The 14,862-nt window shown below is 41.1% G+C and overlaps 1 protein-coding gene across 5 annotated transcripts in view; it reads left to right on the forward strand.

Annotated features, from left to right (window-relative positions):
• ATRX (ATRX chromatin remodeler) overlaps positions 1-8,625 on the forward strand; it is a 93,357-nt gene extending 84,732 nt beyond the window's left edge. For all 5 annotated transcript variants that reach the window (XM_079961184.1, XM_079961186.1, XM_079961185.1 and 2 more), the window contains 4 exons: positions 765-890; positions 1,325-1,420; positions 3,142-3,270; positions 5,601-8,625. In XM_079961184.1, coding sequence (XP_079817310.1) covers positions 765-890; positions 1,325-1,420; positions 3,142-3,270; positions 5,601-5,903 — 654 coding nt within the window. In that variant the 3' untranslated portion in view covers positions 5,904-8,625. The remainder of the gene's footprint in view (positions 1-764; positions 891-1,324; positions 1,421-3,141; positions 3,271-5,600) is intronic.
• The last annotated feature ends 6,237 nt before the right edge of the window (positions 8,626-14,862 follow it).

The raw sequence follows: 14,862 nt of genomic DNA on the forward strand, positions 1-14,862 counted from the left end.
GCTTGTTTTCACTGCCCTACCCCAGTACTACTAATTTGTTACTGACTGGATTGGCAGTGAAGCACTGCTTCATATAAACCACACAAGAAGGAAGACACAGTTAAAATAAAGATAAGCAAAAATCAGGAATTCTTCATGCCCCAGTTCTGAATATATCATTTCAGTGCCTTGTTAAGGCATTTACTATGATTTCACACATTTGGTTTGGGGCTTAAACAAAACTGTACACTGTATTTTCAGAAAAATAAGTGTTATCCATTGCTATCTGTAAAAGACCAAACATCTCCTTGCCCCTCCAATTACTAGAAAGCCCTCCCAAAATTTTGGTTTGGTTTATTGAAATAAGCATATTGTGATGACTGATGTCTACTTGTGCTTGGTGAGTCTGCAGAACTGAGGAAGGTAGCAGCCTATTTCCTAAACTACACTCCTACATTCTTCAAGGGGATGGCGCCAGAGCCCAACCTAGTAGTAATCTTATAATTCAAAAGCATCAATTCTTCGGCAATCCGGTCCAGCTCTCACTTCCATACATCACTACTAGGAAAACCATAGCTTTAACTATACGGACCTTTGTTGGCAAGGTGATGTCTCTGCTTTTTAAGATGCTGTCAAGGTTTGTCATTGCTTTTCTCCCAAGAAGCAGGTGTCTTTTAATTTTGTGACTGCTGTCACCATCTGCAGTGATCATTCAGGTGAGTACCAGTCATATATTCTCAAACCTTCAGCTTTGAATACTCAGAAGAGCTACCTCTGTTTTTCAGGGCCTGACGATGCGTTTCAACATGCCAATGGGGGCAAACATGTTCCCCACCAACTTTAATGCTCAGGCTCCATATATTCCTTTCAATTTGGCAGCATTGTCTGCTATGAGCAACCAGCAGCTTGAGGTAGGTGGGAAAGTTTCAAATACCATTAACATGATAGTTGCTTCATGCTGAGGATGCCTTACATAGTCATATTATTGCGCCCGACAATGAACCTAGGTCTTTTGCTTCACAATGAAAGTGCTGTGTGCATTGACTTGTAAGATGCTCGTTTCTAGGCTGTTTTGTGAAAGTTACTCCTTAATGTAGTTAAATAAAAACCAGAGGAGCAGAGTTGCCTCTCACAATTAAATTGTTTACGTGAGAAACACAGTAGTGTTTGAAATTATTTTCCATTCAGTAGCCCAACATGTGATTGGACATGTATGTGATTGGACATGGTAGTTGTATCATATGGAAGCATTATAAAGAAGCTAGGTAGGAATGGAATTTCACTATATTTGTAGATATCTTAATCTATAGTTATTCAGCAACTCTTAATCATACTTTTCTTTCAGGACCTCATTAATCAAGGCAGAGAAAAAGTTTTGGAAGCTACCAACAATGTTACTGGAGCAAGAATTCAACCCCTTGAAGACATCATTTCCAGTATAGTAAGTAAACTCACTGCTGATAAGAGCCATTTTTGCTCTGAGGTTGCATACATCTCAGAGAACTGCATTAAATGCTGATTATAGCTTGCAATATGTTTTCCCCCCCTTCCTTCAGTGATACTGAGATTGCAGATTAATCAATTGGCTGCAGTGCTGTGAGGAAGAAATCTGTTTCAGGCATTTAAAAAGCCCAGTCCTATGGTAATTTACTTATAAACTATACTGTATCTCTGGGGTCAGGAACCTTTTTCAGCCATGGGCCGGTCCACCGTCCCTCAGACCATGTGGTTGGCCGGACTAAATTTTTAAATAAAAGTACACATTCTACTCATATAAAAACACGCTGATTCCCCAACCATCTGTGGGCCGGATTTAGAAGGCATTTGGTCCGCATCTGGCCCACAGGCCTTAGGTTGCCTAACCCTTCTGGGGGAGCTTTCTTTCAGGGATACCTATGTAGGATGACTCCATTAATTTGTTTCTTTATTGTCTTGGCCAAATAAACTCTTCTAAACTGATTTCTGTTATATTATCGCATAGTATTCAGTTAAGAGTTAAATGGGATGAATGGCATCTGAACACAATACAGCCATAGTTAAGTTCTATTTTTTTCTTTGGAGATGTAAGCACATACTTCTAATCCATCAGTCAAAATCAGTGGAGCTTTTAAGTGTTTTGGAGTTGCAGGTTGTGGGTTGTACATGAGGTTATGTTAAGATTGTTGCAGACAATGATTGTCAACTCTGGCACTTATTTTAATGGATGACATCTATATATTGTGGGGGGGGGACTTCATAAATAAGGTTTGTGCTAAAATGTTACTAAATCAGCATCCTGTCAGCAGCCAAGCAAAATATTCCATTTTCAATTTGTAAAAGATTTAGGATTTATATTATATTATGAACTGAAACTGTATTTGCATAATTTTGTATCAGCATGATCTACTTTAATTTTTATGAAAGCTTCTTTTTATGAGCAGCTTAATAAAATAACTGCCTGTTTACATTTCTGCAGAATACCAGATACTTCTCTATCTGCATTTCCAAATAGTCCTTATCCCTTTGCAATCTGTACTCTCTCCCTTCTTCCCTTCCCTCTCCCCAGTCTACCAGCTGTCATTCAAAGAGGAAAATTCCACATATCTGTTGGGCATGCTAAGGTCAGAGAGGTACCTAACAGAGCGCTTTAGAACCCTAGATGCTCTTTAGAATCGTAGCCCTGGTACATTCAGCAGGCATAATCCTTGAGGAAATGGTAGATTACCCAGAGAACCATTACCTCTCCTCCCGTCTTTCAGTTTGCCTTCTCCACCTGATATCCAAGACCTTTGGGACACCTTGCTCTCACCTGGTCTCACATGTCTTGTCCAAGGTGGGTGCCCCTGACCTCCAAGCAGCCCTTCTGCAGCTGTTGAACTGGAACAAGCACCACCCCTTCCCTCTCTACAGCGTTACTACCAAACAAGACACTCAGGTAGAGATGAAGAATATGTGGATAGACAAAACCTGCACATGAAGGAAAAATCCCAGTGACCCATATTATGCCTGTCTTCAGCCAGAGCAGTCTGTTGCAGTGTCCCAGCAGATTTATTTTAGACCATTTTTTTGAAAACCGAGTTGCTGTATTCTCAAGGCAAAAAACTCTCCGTTGACACATTTCAGGACAAATTGAGGCTCTATAAGAACTACTGCTAAAACCCTCTGTTGTGTTTTCATTTGCAGTGGAAGGAGAATCTGACACTCACAGAGTCCCAGGTCCAGTCTTTAGCTCTAAGCCGACAAGCAACCCAGGAGTTGGATGTTAAGCGCCGGGAGGCCATCTATAATGATGTCCTGACAAAGCAGCAGATGGTAAGACTCACACACACTTCTTGATTCAGGTAGACTCATGGAAAAAACAAACAGGGCAGCAATGTAGAAGCACATTTGAAAAGGGGAGCTATTAACTGCTTTATCCCACCCCAAGTGCTTACAAGACCTTTATTAGCATTGTGGATATCAATCTTACACCTCCCTAGGTCTCACTTGCAGGTTAGAGGCATCCCTGCAGTTGCTTGAGCTGTAATTTACATAGTGTGATGCAGCTTGCCTTTCTTGCTCCTAATCTGCACCAGCTCTTTTTTAGCAGCTTAGATTTAGCTTGGTGAGAGCTGGGTGTTTATCACCTTGCCAAGAAATCCTGCTGCAGAAAAAAAGATGTCATGCACAGGTACTGTTCAAGTGAGTTTTAACCATATGTAGTACTGAAAAGGTTAATTTTTTATTTTTTATTAGTTTTAAAGAAAAGAGGAACTGTATGTGGCTTAAGAATGAGAGCTAGTTATAACAACAGAATTGAAAATCTAATGATACTGGGTCTTCAAATTAGCCCCACCTGTATCACCGCTAATCCCAATTGCATTGCATCCTTCCATGTACTCACCTACAAAAACAAACCCTAGTTGATGTGAAAAAAAGAAAAAGGCCTATATACTTTGACTAATCTCTATAAAAAGGATAACTCAATTACAGCAGACCAAATTATGGAAAAAATGAGAGGGTACAATGTGAATTAGTTATTCACACATCAGGTTATATACATTTTATTTCAAACCAAGCAATTAAATCCCAAGCACTCACATCATGGCATCTTCTGAAAAAAATATTTCTAAATACAACTCAGCATTCCCAAAAAAATTCTGCTGACACTACATAAAATACTCAGTGTTCTGGCCACTGAGTGATGCTCAGCTACTAAACAACTTTGGGAAACTGACCTAGACGCTAAAATTGAAGAAGCTGACTGGAACAATCTGCGGGCAAAAAAACCTTTTAAAATCAGTATCAACCCACATAAGCTAATTTATAGATGGCATGTATCACTGCTTAGTGTTGGGGGGGAAAACTTGCTTTCATCCTCCATCCACCCTCGCACCTGTAATATGAAGATAGTTTTGCTGCTCTACCTTAAGAAGGCTGTTGTAAGAATTTCAGAGATAGTCATACCTCATGTTACGTTTGCTTCAGGTTGCGTGTTTTCAGGTTGTGCCCCGTGGCAACCCGGAAATAACGGAACAGGTTACTTCCGGGTTTTGCCACATGCGCAGATGCGCAAAATGACATCACACGCATGTGCAGAAGCGGTGAATCGTCACTCGCCGATGCGCAGATACGGGTTGCGTTCTTTTCAGGTTGTGAACAGGCCTCCGGAACGGATCCCGTTCACAACCAGAGATTCCACTGTAAGCTGTTTGTTGAGCCCTTGGGGTAGGGGGTGGAGGATATTGTGTTTTATCTTCTTTTTTATGTATTTTGTGTTTTTTCTTGTATTTTTATGCTTTGAACCAGGCTGAGATCTAGTGATGAAGGGTGGAATAATAATAATAATAATAATAATAATAATAATAATAATAATAATAATAATTCTTTGTAAATACTACTGCAACAAGGAAATTTGTTTCATTCTCTGTATTTTATTTTAAAAGCACTATGCAGACCTTGATGATCAGTATAAAGTCAATATAATTCATAGCACTTTTGAAAGAAAAATCAATTTCTTTAGAAATAGATATAAACAATCTTGAATGAGCAGAACTGAAGTAGTCCTTCACCAGACATTATTGATATTCTTTTCAAGTTCACCTCCTTGCTAACCAAATACTTCTGGCTGGAAATCAGTGCTTCTTAACACTAAGGAATTAACATGCGTGTTATGTAAAGTCTTGCAGGGTTTTTCATGTTATATTATGAAACCTGAAACTTTTTCCGAGGCATTCTGTCAGACTGGAAGTATTTTCTCGTGTGGTGTTTGCCACAAAATACTTGCTTGGTCATTCACATAAGAATTTTCAGGTTGCTGGACGGGGAGTGGGGTAGAGAGATGGAAAATGGTACTAGAGGAATGTTGTAACTGATATATGGGAGCAATTTCACAGAGAGTGCTTGCCCTGATGGCAACCAAGATAAAGGTTGCTTGCAACACAATGGGTGAGTCATTAGGGGACTGTGGTCCGAAATGGTATTGCTAACTGGTGCCTCCAGTCACTAGCTTGAAAATGCCGCCACATTAGTGATGGTGGTAGCGGTGCAACAAGTATCAAGTTTCAGGTTAAAATCAATTTGTCAGGGATACTGTGGCTGAAGGGAAAGGCATTATTGAGACAGGTCATGCCCTTATAACAGCTCCACTTTTCCCTCCACAGCTAATCGGTTGTGTTCAGAGGATTCTGATGAGCAGAAGACTCCATCAGCAGTACAGCCAGCAGCAGCCACAGCAGCTGACCTACCAGCAAGCAGCGCAGCACGTGGCTCAGCAAGCAGCCATGAGTCATGCAATGATGCCAAAGCCGGGTTTGATTATGAATCCTTCCAGCTTCCAACAGATAGATATGAGAGGGATGTATCAATCTGTTGCTGGTGCAATGCAGCACCCACCCCCCTTGCAGCGGGCTCCTCTTCCAATGAGCGGCAAAGGCCCAGGACCATCCCAAGGGAAACCAATGTGATTATTTTGCACTAAAAGTTTTTAAGGATTGTTAAAATCACAGAGTGAGAGAGAACTTTTTTTATTTTTTTAGGAATCAATGGCTTAACAGAACTCAACTGTTTAAATAGTTTGAATGATTTCCGCCCCCCCCCCCCAGCTTAATCGGCACGTTCCATTGTAATTATTCACTTTGTTTTAATAAGACATAACGCCCCCACCCCGATATTTAGTGGTGTTGCCTAGAATCTTCTTACATGTGTTGAGTACAGGAGATATCCAGTTGTTTTCAGTGAAAACAGGTCCTTTCCATAACATTAGGGGCTGTACAGGTTTCCTGTTTAAACTCCTATGCTTGCTGTTAATAGCCATAAAAACAGCCATTAAATGGGAGAAACTTAGTGAAGTAACACAGATCTGTATATTTTGGTTGTCTCACACACAAATGTGCACAGCTGAGTTCTTGGTTAAAGTTGATTCCTCAAATTATGGAACTTTTTATAATCTTTCACAAAATAGAAAGTGTAAAGACAGAACTGACACGGAAATTTATTCTAATCTTAGAATTTGTGATGGGGAAAAAACCATAAGATTTAAAAATGATCTTAAAACAGAACTGAGTGCAATATTTTTAAATACTACTGCTTTTAAACTTCCAAGTCATGCAGGTTTTTTTAGAAACTCTCTGCAGCCTTAAGTTAAAGCCTGAGAAGTTGCTGTTTCCTCTAGCCTTCTGCCACTTTTATTTCATGTATGTGATGGAATAATATCAATACTTTTTTATCCTTCACCAGTATACTTCCACCATGTGCTCGTTCCGATACAAAGCACATTTTTTGACTCCTTTATACTGATGCTAGGGTCTCATCCTGTTGCCGGCAGTAGGATGGTTGTGGACGGGCTAAGAGAAATATACTCCTGGTACTTTGGCGCTCAAATATGGTGGCAGTGGTTGGGATTGAGCCTGTCTTCAGTAAGCAGTTTTGAAATGGCTAGAACCATTTGCTCTTTAACCACATGAAGGAATGTGCTTTCACAGTTTGCAGTACTGTCAAGAGTTGTGAAATAATTCCTTGTTTTATAGATAAGAATCTCATTTTACCCTGTATTCCTTTCCCACCCTATTTCCCCCTTTTTAAAACTATAAATATGAAAGTGGAAGAAACAGCTTGGTTTTTTTTTGTTTTTGTTTGTTTGTTTCTGTGCTGGAGGGAGAAGTAAATTTCCAAATAATTATGCTTCATTAACAGCTACTTTTACAACATGAAAGTGGAATAGTTGTCTGTTTTCTGGGCTTATGAAGACCCACTAAATCTTTTTCTCGCATTAATCTAGCTGATGTCTCCAGAAGAAAATACAGCTATTGGAACGCAGGCATAAAATTAAATGACAGGTGCATATGAGGCATTGGAGAAGGAGCAAGTAAAGAGTAGGGTTATTTTGGAGATTTATGAACGCTAGGTAGGATTCACACCACTGAAAAAGCAAGAGTTGCTAATTTGTAGTCTAAAATTTCTTATTTTTTATCTATAATGCGCTTTGAGTCCCTGTCAGAGAAAAAGGCAGGTTATAAATAAATATATAATAATAATAAAAGTTTGGTTTTATGAATCATTCTAGAAAAATGGTTACATTTTATTTCTCCTATCTGAGTGAATCAGCCAGCACCCAGGCAACGTTAATTTTGGGAAAGATTCAATTTTGCAGTGAAAATGCTTTGGTTGGTAATAGGAACACAGCTTGATCATTGCAGCAGATTTAACCATAAGTTGCTGTTTTCACCTCTTTTAACAATGGGAAGACATCCTGAGCCCTTGTTCAGCTAGTGGTGTGATTCATTTCTTTAATTTGGTGAGAAAGGAAGTGCTCAAAGATTGCTATATTTGCCTCAGAGGAAGTGAAAATAGAGATTCCTTGACAAATGCTTGAAGGCAAATGGTAGCTGCCTAGGATATTCCTACATTTTGTAAAATAGAGCTGGGAATTTGAGTGGCATTTTTACATCAACTCAGGAGACTAAAGTTTTCACCAACTTTTTAAAGACAACACTTTCTCAACCTCAACAACAACAGAAAAAAGGCAACTGGTGTGGATGAGGATGTCTTGGAGACAAGAAGCATTGATCTAAAACTTGGACCACTTTTCATACATATTTCTCACTTGGCATATAGCTGCATAATAACGTGCTTTTTAGTATAGCGTCAAGTTTTAACCAACATTTAATGACAGAAATGTCATCAGTTATTGAAAAAACTCATTTTTATATTTGTTTTAAATGTTTACCTAGTTGAAATAGCTTATATAAGATGATAAATTGTTGCTCGTAATACAGTTTTGCCTGCTAAATTCTCCACCTTTTGTAACCTGTTTATTCCTTTGGATGTAAAGCGTTTTTGCTTAGTATTGTGATATTGTACATGTTTTTGTCCCAGTTGCATAGTAATGTTTCAGTCCCTTGACCAGCTTTGGCTGCTGAAATCATACAGCTGTTAAGACTTGGCCTATGTTTTTATTTTGTTTTTAAGACAGTTTTTCAGTTGTGTATTAAATATCATAAGAGTACTGTAGAAAATATGTCACTTCTTATAAGGCTGTTTTGTAAAATATATATTAAGGACTGGAAACGTGTTTCTAAGGAGAAGCATTCAAGTATGGCAATACGCTATCTGTGTTTTCACCATTCGAAGTGCTGTTTGGTAGTTAAAGCTATTTAATATCTGATTTAATAAAGTGACCAAAATGGATTAATTTCTGTTGTGCTGCTTTGCTAACACGACAAATGGAGCTCTTGACATAGCTAACCAGTGCCAAATTGGGAGATTTGAGAGACCCCTAGATTTTGATAAACCATAAACTTGTCTGAATAGTAATGTTCCTGAAACACTATGACCTATATACATCATGGCCAAACGTACTTCCCAAAAGCTGCATTTTCTATACAGTGGTACCTCAGGTTACAAATGCTTCAGGTTACAAACTCTGCTAACCTAGGAGAGTTACCTCGAGTTGAGAACTTTGCCCAAGGATGAGAACAGAAATTGTATGCCGGTGGCACAGCAGCAGCAAGAGCCCCCTTTAGCGAAAGCACACCTCTGGTTAAAAACAGTTTCAGTTTAAGAACGGACCTCTGGAACGAATTAAGTTCGTAACTAGAGGTACCACTGTTAAGAACGGACCTCCGGAACGAATTAAGTTCATAACTAGAGGTACTTGGTTCTCAAGCTTAATCAGTTCTGGGAGTCAGTTCAACTCCCTGAACTCTTCGAAACCCAAGGCGTGGCTTCCGATTGGCTGCAGAAGCTTCCTGCAGTCAAGCAGAAGCTGTGTTGGACGTTTGGCTTCCGAAAAACATTCGCAAACTGGAACACTTTCAGGTTTGTGGCGTTCAGGAGGCGATTTGTTCGACAACTAAGCTGTTCAAGAACCAAGGTACCACTGTACTGTGAGATGCACCTGAGTATGGATTATGATCTTGTTAGTTCATCCATTCCAACAGCTCCCTGTAAAGCTCAGTTTGAGCAGCTTTTCATTTGCAGGTTTACCAGATAACTTGCTTTAATTGTTGTGGAGAACCTTCAGTTCAGTTCATAGGAACAGTTCATGGAACTCCACTTTTGCTATTCGAACACCAATTTAAAAAATAACAAATATCCATCCTAACAAGACAATGGTATCCCAAGTGTTTCCATTCATATTCATGGTCACAAAAGTTTTGCTGGATTTAAAAAGACAGGTAGAGAGAGATGCCATTGTGAATTTTGTGTGTGGGAGAGGAAGGATTAATACTATACATTTATGCTTTAAGCTGAGCTGGATCCAGGAACACCATTTCTCAGATCCAGCACATCCTGTAGAGCAGTATGCACTGCCTGTACATCTTGCTGCTTCTCTAATCTTTGGAGGTTTAGTCAGATTTTTAAAAATGATTTAAAAACCCTTTAAAACATAAGCTGTATTAAAAACTAGTACCGGAAATGGGAAAACTCAGTCTTGCTTTCACAAACATCCACAACCACTTACCTGCTGCTTTCGTGGTGCAGAACACATGCATATTGCAACCAGGTGGATAAGATCTATTACATGAATCTTTCCACCTAATCATACCACCATATCTTGGAGGAATACTGATCTGAAGCAAATAGCATGTAATCAGCCTTGCCACATGATCTGGTTTTTTTGGGGGGGCACAAGTACTGGAACCTCAGGAAGAAACTCTCAGTTCGGTGCCATGGGGTGGGTAGCAAGGTACAGCGGGTACTGGGTTTTCATACTGGCATTGTCTAGAGCAGGAATGTGGAGCCTTGGGCCCAGGGACCAAATATGATCACCTAGGCCTCTATGGCCCTCTGAACTTTACCCAAATCATACCCTGCACCAGCCAGCTTCCCCCCCCCCCTTGGGTTTTTTGACTGAATGGAACATACCCTTGAACTCTTTTGTGCCTGCTGCACTTTTGTAAAGTTCACATTTGTTGCTCTGCTGATTTCCCCCTGTAGCCCTCCCACCAGTGATATGTAGGCCCCAGAAAGTTGCCCAAAAGGAAATAAGGCCGTCGGGCTGCAAGACGTTTTCCACTCTGGTCCAGAGCTTTAAATGAATCAAGAGTTGCAGGTCTCAGGTGTTGAAGGAAATCTAATCAAAAATGCTGGGAAGTCTGGCCTTGTGTTGAATGTGCCTAGAACACAGCGTCATAGAGACCAGAACAAGCTGCTTTTAACTGGTCTGCAGGCAGAGAAGGGTATCCTGATTCCCTTTGGGGGGGTGCAGAAAGTGCGGGGAGGATGGCAGCTGCTAAAGTTCATTTTACAGTGCGCTTGAATTCCCAGAGTTCTTGGCTCTTTCAGTTTAATGGTTCCGGTGCTCTAATGAGGCATAAAGACAACTGAAGAGAAACCCTAAATGACAGCAATGCTTGAGACCCAGAAGGGAAGGGACACATGCACAAGAACATCAGAGGAGCCCTGCTGGGTCAGGCCAGTGGCCCATCTTGTCCAGCATCCTGTTCTCATACTGGCCACCCTGATGCCTGGGGGGAAACTACAAGTAGCACCCAAACACAAGAACCTTTTCATTTGTGGTTCCCAGCAACTGGCATTCAGAAGCATTGCTGCCATCATAGGCGATCAATGGCCATCTCCTCCATGAATTGTCTAATGATCCTTTGAAGCCATATAGGTTAGTGACCATTGCTGCCTCCTGTGGGATCCGCAATTAAAAGTCCTTTCTTTTTTCTGTCCTGAATCTTCTAACGTTCAGCTTCATTGGGTGTCCACAAGTTCTAGTGTTACAAAGCAGGGAGAAAATCTCTTATCTACTCTATGCCATGCATAATTTTATAAACTTCTATCATGTCAGCTATTATACCTTCTCTTAAAATTACCACTAGAAAAGGTTGAGCATGCTGAATTTTTGCCCACTATGCATGTGCCCTCCTCTCCCCAAGGGCCATCCTTAAACCCTGCAAAGAACTCAAGTTTCATGAGTTATAAACCCAGCTATCCTACTGCAGCTCTTTGATCAAATGATCTTAGGCTGGCAAATGCTACATTTGCTAGATTAGATTGAAAGGCATTTTGCGGACAGGATGAAGCCTCCCTCTGGGCTTGGTGGCAGGATCTTCAGAGCTTCTTCAAGTAGGAGGAGGCGTCCCACCCTCCAGACCTAAACCCTGACTGCGGCTGCGTTGTGTTGCTTTTTTCTCCCTTCTCTGATGGAAATCCCTATATGTGAACATTTTATGCGTGGTTTTTCTTTTTCTATTGTTTTTCCTCCTAAATTTGGTGTATTCAGTGTATTTGAGACTGTCTGGGTGTTTTTTGTTTTTGTTTCTTCCCTACAAGTTTTCCCCAGGGGTGGGGGTCCCCTTTACAGGCCTTACTTTTCCTTCTTTCATGTGCTCATAAAAGTAAAAAATAAAACACCAAAAGCTTTCTTTCTTTTTTGCCTTTTCCTGTCAATCTTGGAACCCTCCCCCCATTCATACTGTCAGAGGAGGGGTCCTCAGGTTGACTGCCACAGCCAGTTTGATTTTGTGGAGGTGGTGAAGATCCTCAAGGCAAGGGCATGGAGCATGGTGGGTCCTACAATCATTGAGTGGGAATGCCATTTTCTTTCTTTCTTTCTTTCTTTCTTTCTTTCTTTCTTTCTTTCTTTCTTTCTTTCTTTCTTTCTTTCTTTCTTTCTTTCTTTCTTTCTTTCTTTCCCTCTCTCCCTCTCTCCCTCTCTCTCTCCCTCTCTCCCTCTCCCTCTGTTTTAAAATCTCGGTAAACAGAGAATCAAGGAAATACTCTACACAATAATTGTAAATGTGACTTGTGAATACCATGTTTGATTGAAAATGTCATGGAAGGATATGAGACTTCAAGGAAGTCATCAGTCCCATGTCCTGGCTAATGCCCTTACTTCTTTAGCCAGTTTTTCTAATAATGCAATTGGCCATACCTTTTGTCACCACCAAGAGATATGCAGATATTCTAAGCCTTACAGCCTTTCTCAACCAGTGGGTCCCCAGATGTTGTTGAATTACAACTCCCATCACCCCTAGCTAGCAAGGCCAGAGCTCAGGGATGATGGGAGTTGTAGTCCAACAACATCTGGGGACCCACAGGTTGAGAACCGCTAAGCTTTCCCAATGGAGCACAATTTTCTTTTTCTGCCCCAGCATACTGCTCCATTTTAAGGTGAGATCCCACAACACTCGTTTTGAGCAGGGTCACCTGTTCTGGCAACTTTGTCACTTTGCCCTGCATTTATACCGCCCCGCCCCAACCGCCCATGTCTGTGTGGCCAGTGCAACCCTTCCAACAAACCAGATGTGCAGTGATTTGGACCTGGGCTTGATGACATTCTACAAATCCAGGCTCAAGAAAACCTGAAGATCTCTAGAATAAAAGCATATGGACAGCAGAGCTCCTACCTCTAGATAATCAGTCAGCTAAGTATACCAAGGAACCTTCCTGAGTAGAAATAGCTGCACACCATTTTAGATACTTCCTCCATAGGAAATTTTTCAACCCAGACTAGAATCTTATGTTGATAACCAAGTAACACAGCAAGACCTGATGGAAACAGTAAGAGGAGGAAAACAATATATTCACTTCACCCCATTACTATTGAGGGAGGGGAGATGTATCTGGGAGCAGAGAAGTTTGGGTGAGCAGGGGGTATTGAATTGCAGTGGTTCAGGGTAGGGGGAGGTAAGGTGTGGGAAGGGAGGCAGGCCAGGTAAGGGGCACACGGTACCCTGGGGATTTGCAGTTGTCCTATTAGCCAGCCTTCAGGTATATGGCTCTTGCTGAATGCCAGGATGGCTATGAATAAGACCTCCCTCATCCATGATCTCATTATGGATGAGGAGGCTGATCTGGTCTGTATCACTGAGACTTGGGTGGGTGAACAGGCTGGAATTGGTCTCATCCAGCTGTAGCCACCTGGATACTTGATGCAGCATCAGGGCAGACTTGAAGGTCATAGAATCATACAATAGTAGAGCTGGAAGGGATCCCGAAAGCAGACGAATCTTGAGGTGCCCGGAACACTGTCTAGTCATGTTACGTTGGATGAGTTTCCACTAATAAGCCTCAAGAATGTGGATCGGTGGGGCACTTGTGCTCTGGACCTTTGCCCCCCTTGTCTGACAAAAACTAGCAGGGAAGGTTAGCTACCTGGGCTGGAGAAGTGATTGATGTCTCATTGCGAGAGTGGGTAGTCCCTGCCTGCATGAAGCAGGCTGTATTAGAACCACTCCTCAGGAAGTCCTCGCTGGATTTTGAAAACCTAAGCAACTACTGGCCAATTGCTAATCTCTGTGGTGGCTCCCCACTTGTATAGCATCCTACAAGTGTCCAGGGCCACTCACCTGGTGCCTTCATTAAGTATCTTTAGGCACCAGGCTAACCATTCTTCTTCTCCCAGGCCTTTGGCTAATTAAATAATTTTTGGCCCTTTAAACTGGTGTTTGTGTGTGTGTGTGTGTGTGTGTGTGTGTGTATTGTTTTAGTTTGTTATGTGTTATGTACTGAAGTTCTCACCCTGGGCCAGCAGGGGGATACTGTAGATGGTTATGCAAATAAGGGATCAAAAGTGACGTTCAGTGATTGGATAGTTTTAGAAAATTGTTACAGTTACATGGTACTGGAGCTCTATATAAGCAGGCTGACTGAACCCTTCAGTTCAGTTCTGTCCTAGCCTGTGAATAAACAAGAGCTGTTTGAAGAATCGCTGTGTCGTCTGATATGTTCACCCACAACTTAACAGTATGTATTTTTGTGTTGCTATATTGTAAACCACCCTGTGGTCCTCAGATGAAGGGTGGTATAAAAATTTAATAAATAATAACATTCCACTAATATTAATACACCACTAATTCACCTAACATAGCAAAGACCTACCTGAGCCCAGTCTTGGCTGGGGAGGGCAGGGTATAAATAAAAAAATATTATTATTATTAATAAAGCAGTTTACAACATTAACATGATAGAAACCATACAATAAAAGCATTAAAACAGCAAAAAAATGTTAAAGGCAAGCATCAACAAACCATTGTGGGAGATACTGTATACTCTTAAAAAAAGTTTTCATCAGACATTTAAAAGTTGGCACAGAAGGCCCACTTAATCTCTATTGGCAGGGTGTTCCACAGGACTGGGCAAATGACACCAAAGGGGCAGTTTCTCATTGTTGTCAAGTAAGCCTCACCAACTCTGGGAACGACCAACAACGTTCCTGCAGGTGATCACAGTGACTGAGCTGGGATAGAAGGACTCAGGCAACCCCTGAGACACCTTAGACCTGAACTCTTCAGGGCTTTTAAAATTAATACAGAACGTTTAGGTAGTTAATGTCTGAAATCATACAAAATGAATGCACAGAAGGCAGACAGCTTAGAAGCTCTTTTTGCACAGGGTTTTCCTGACTCAAAAAGAGCTTCCAAGCTCTCAGACTTTTTACAGGGCTTTGGGAGGCTCCTGCGAGAACTCAAA

The sequence above is a fragment of the Podarcis cretensis genome (genome assembly GCF_951804945.1).
Source record: "Podarcis cretensis genome assembly, chromosome: Z".
In the NCBI taxonomy this organism is placed as follows: domain Eukaryota; kingdom Metazoa; phylum Chordata; class Lepidosauria; order Squamata; family Lacertidae; genus Podarcis; species Podarcis cretensis.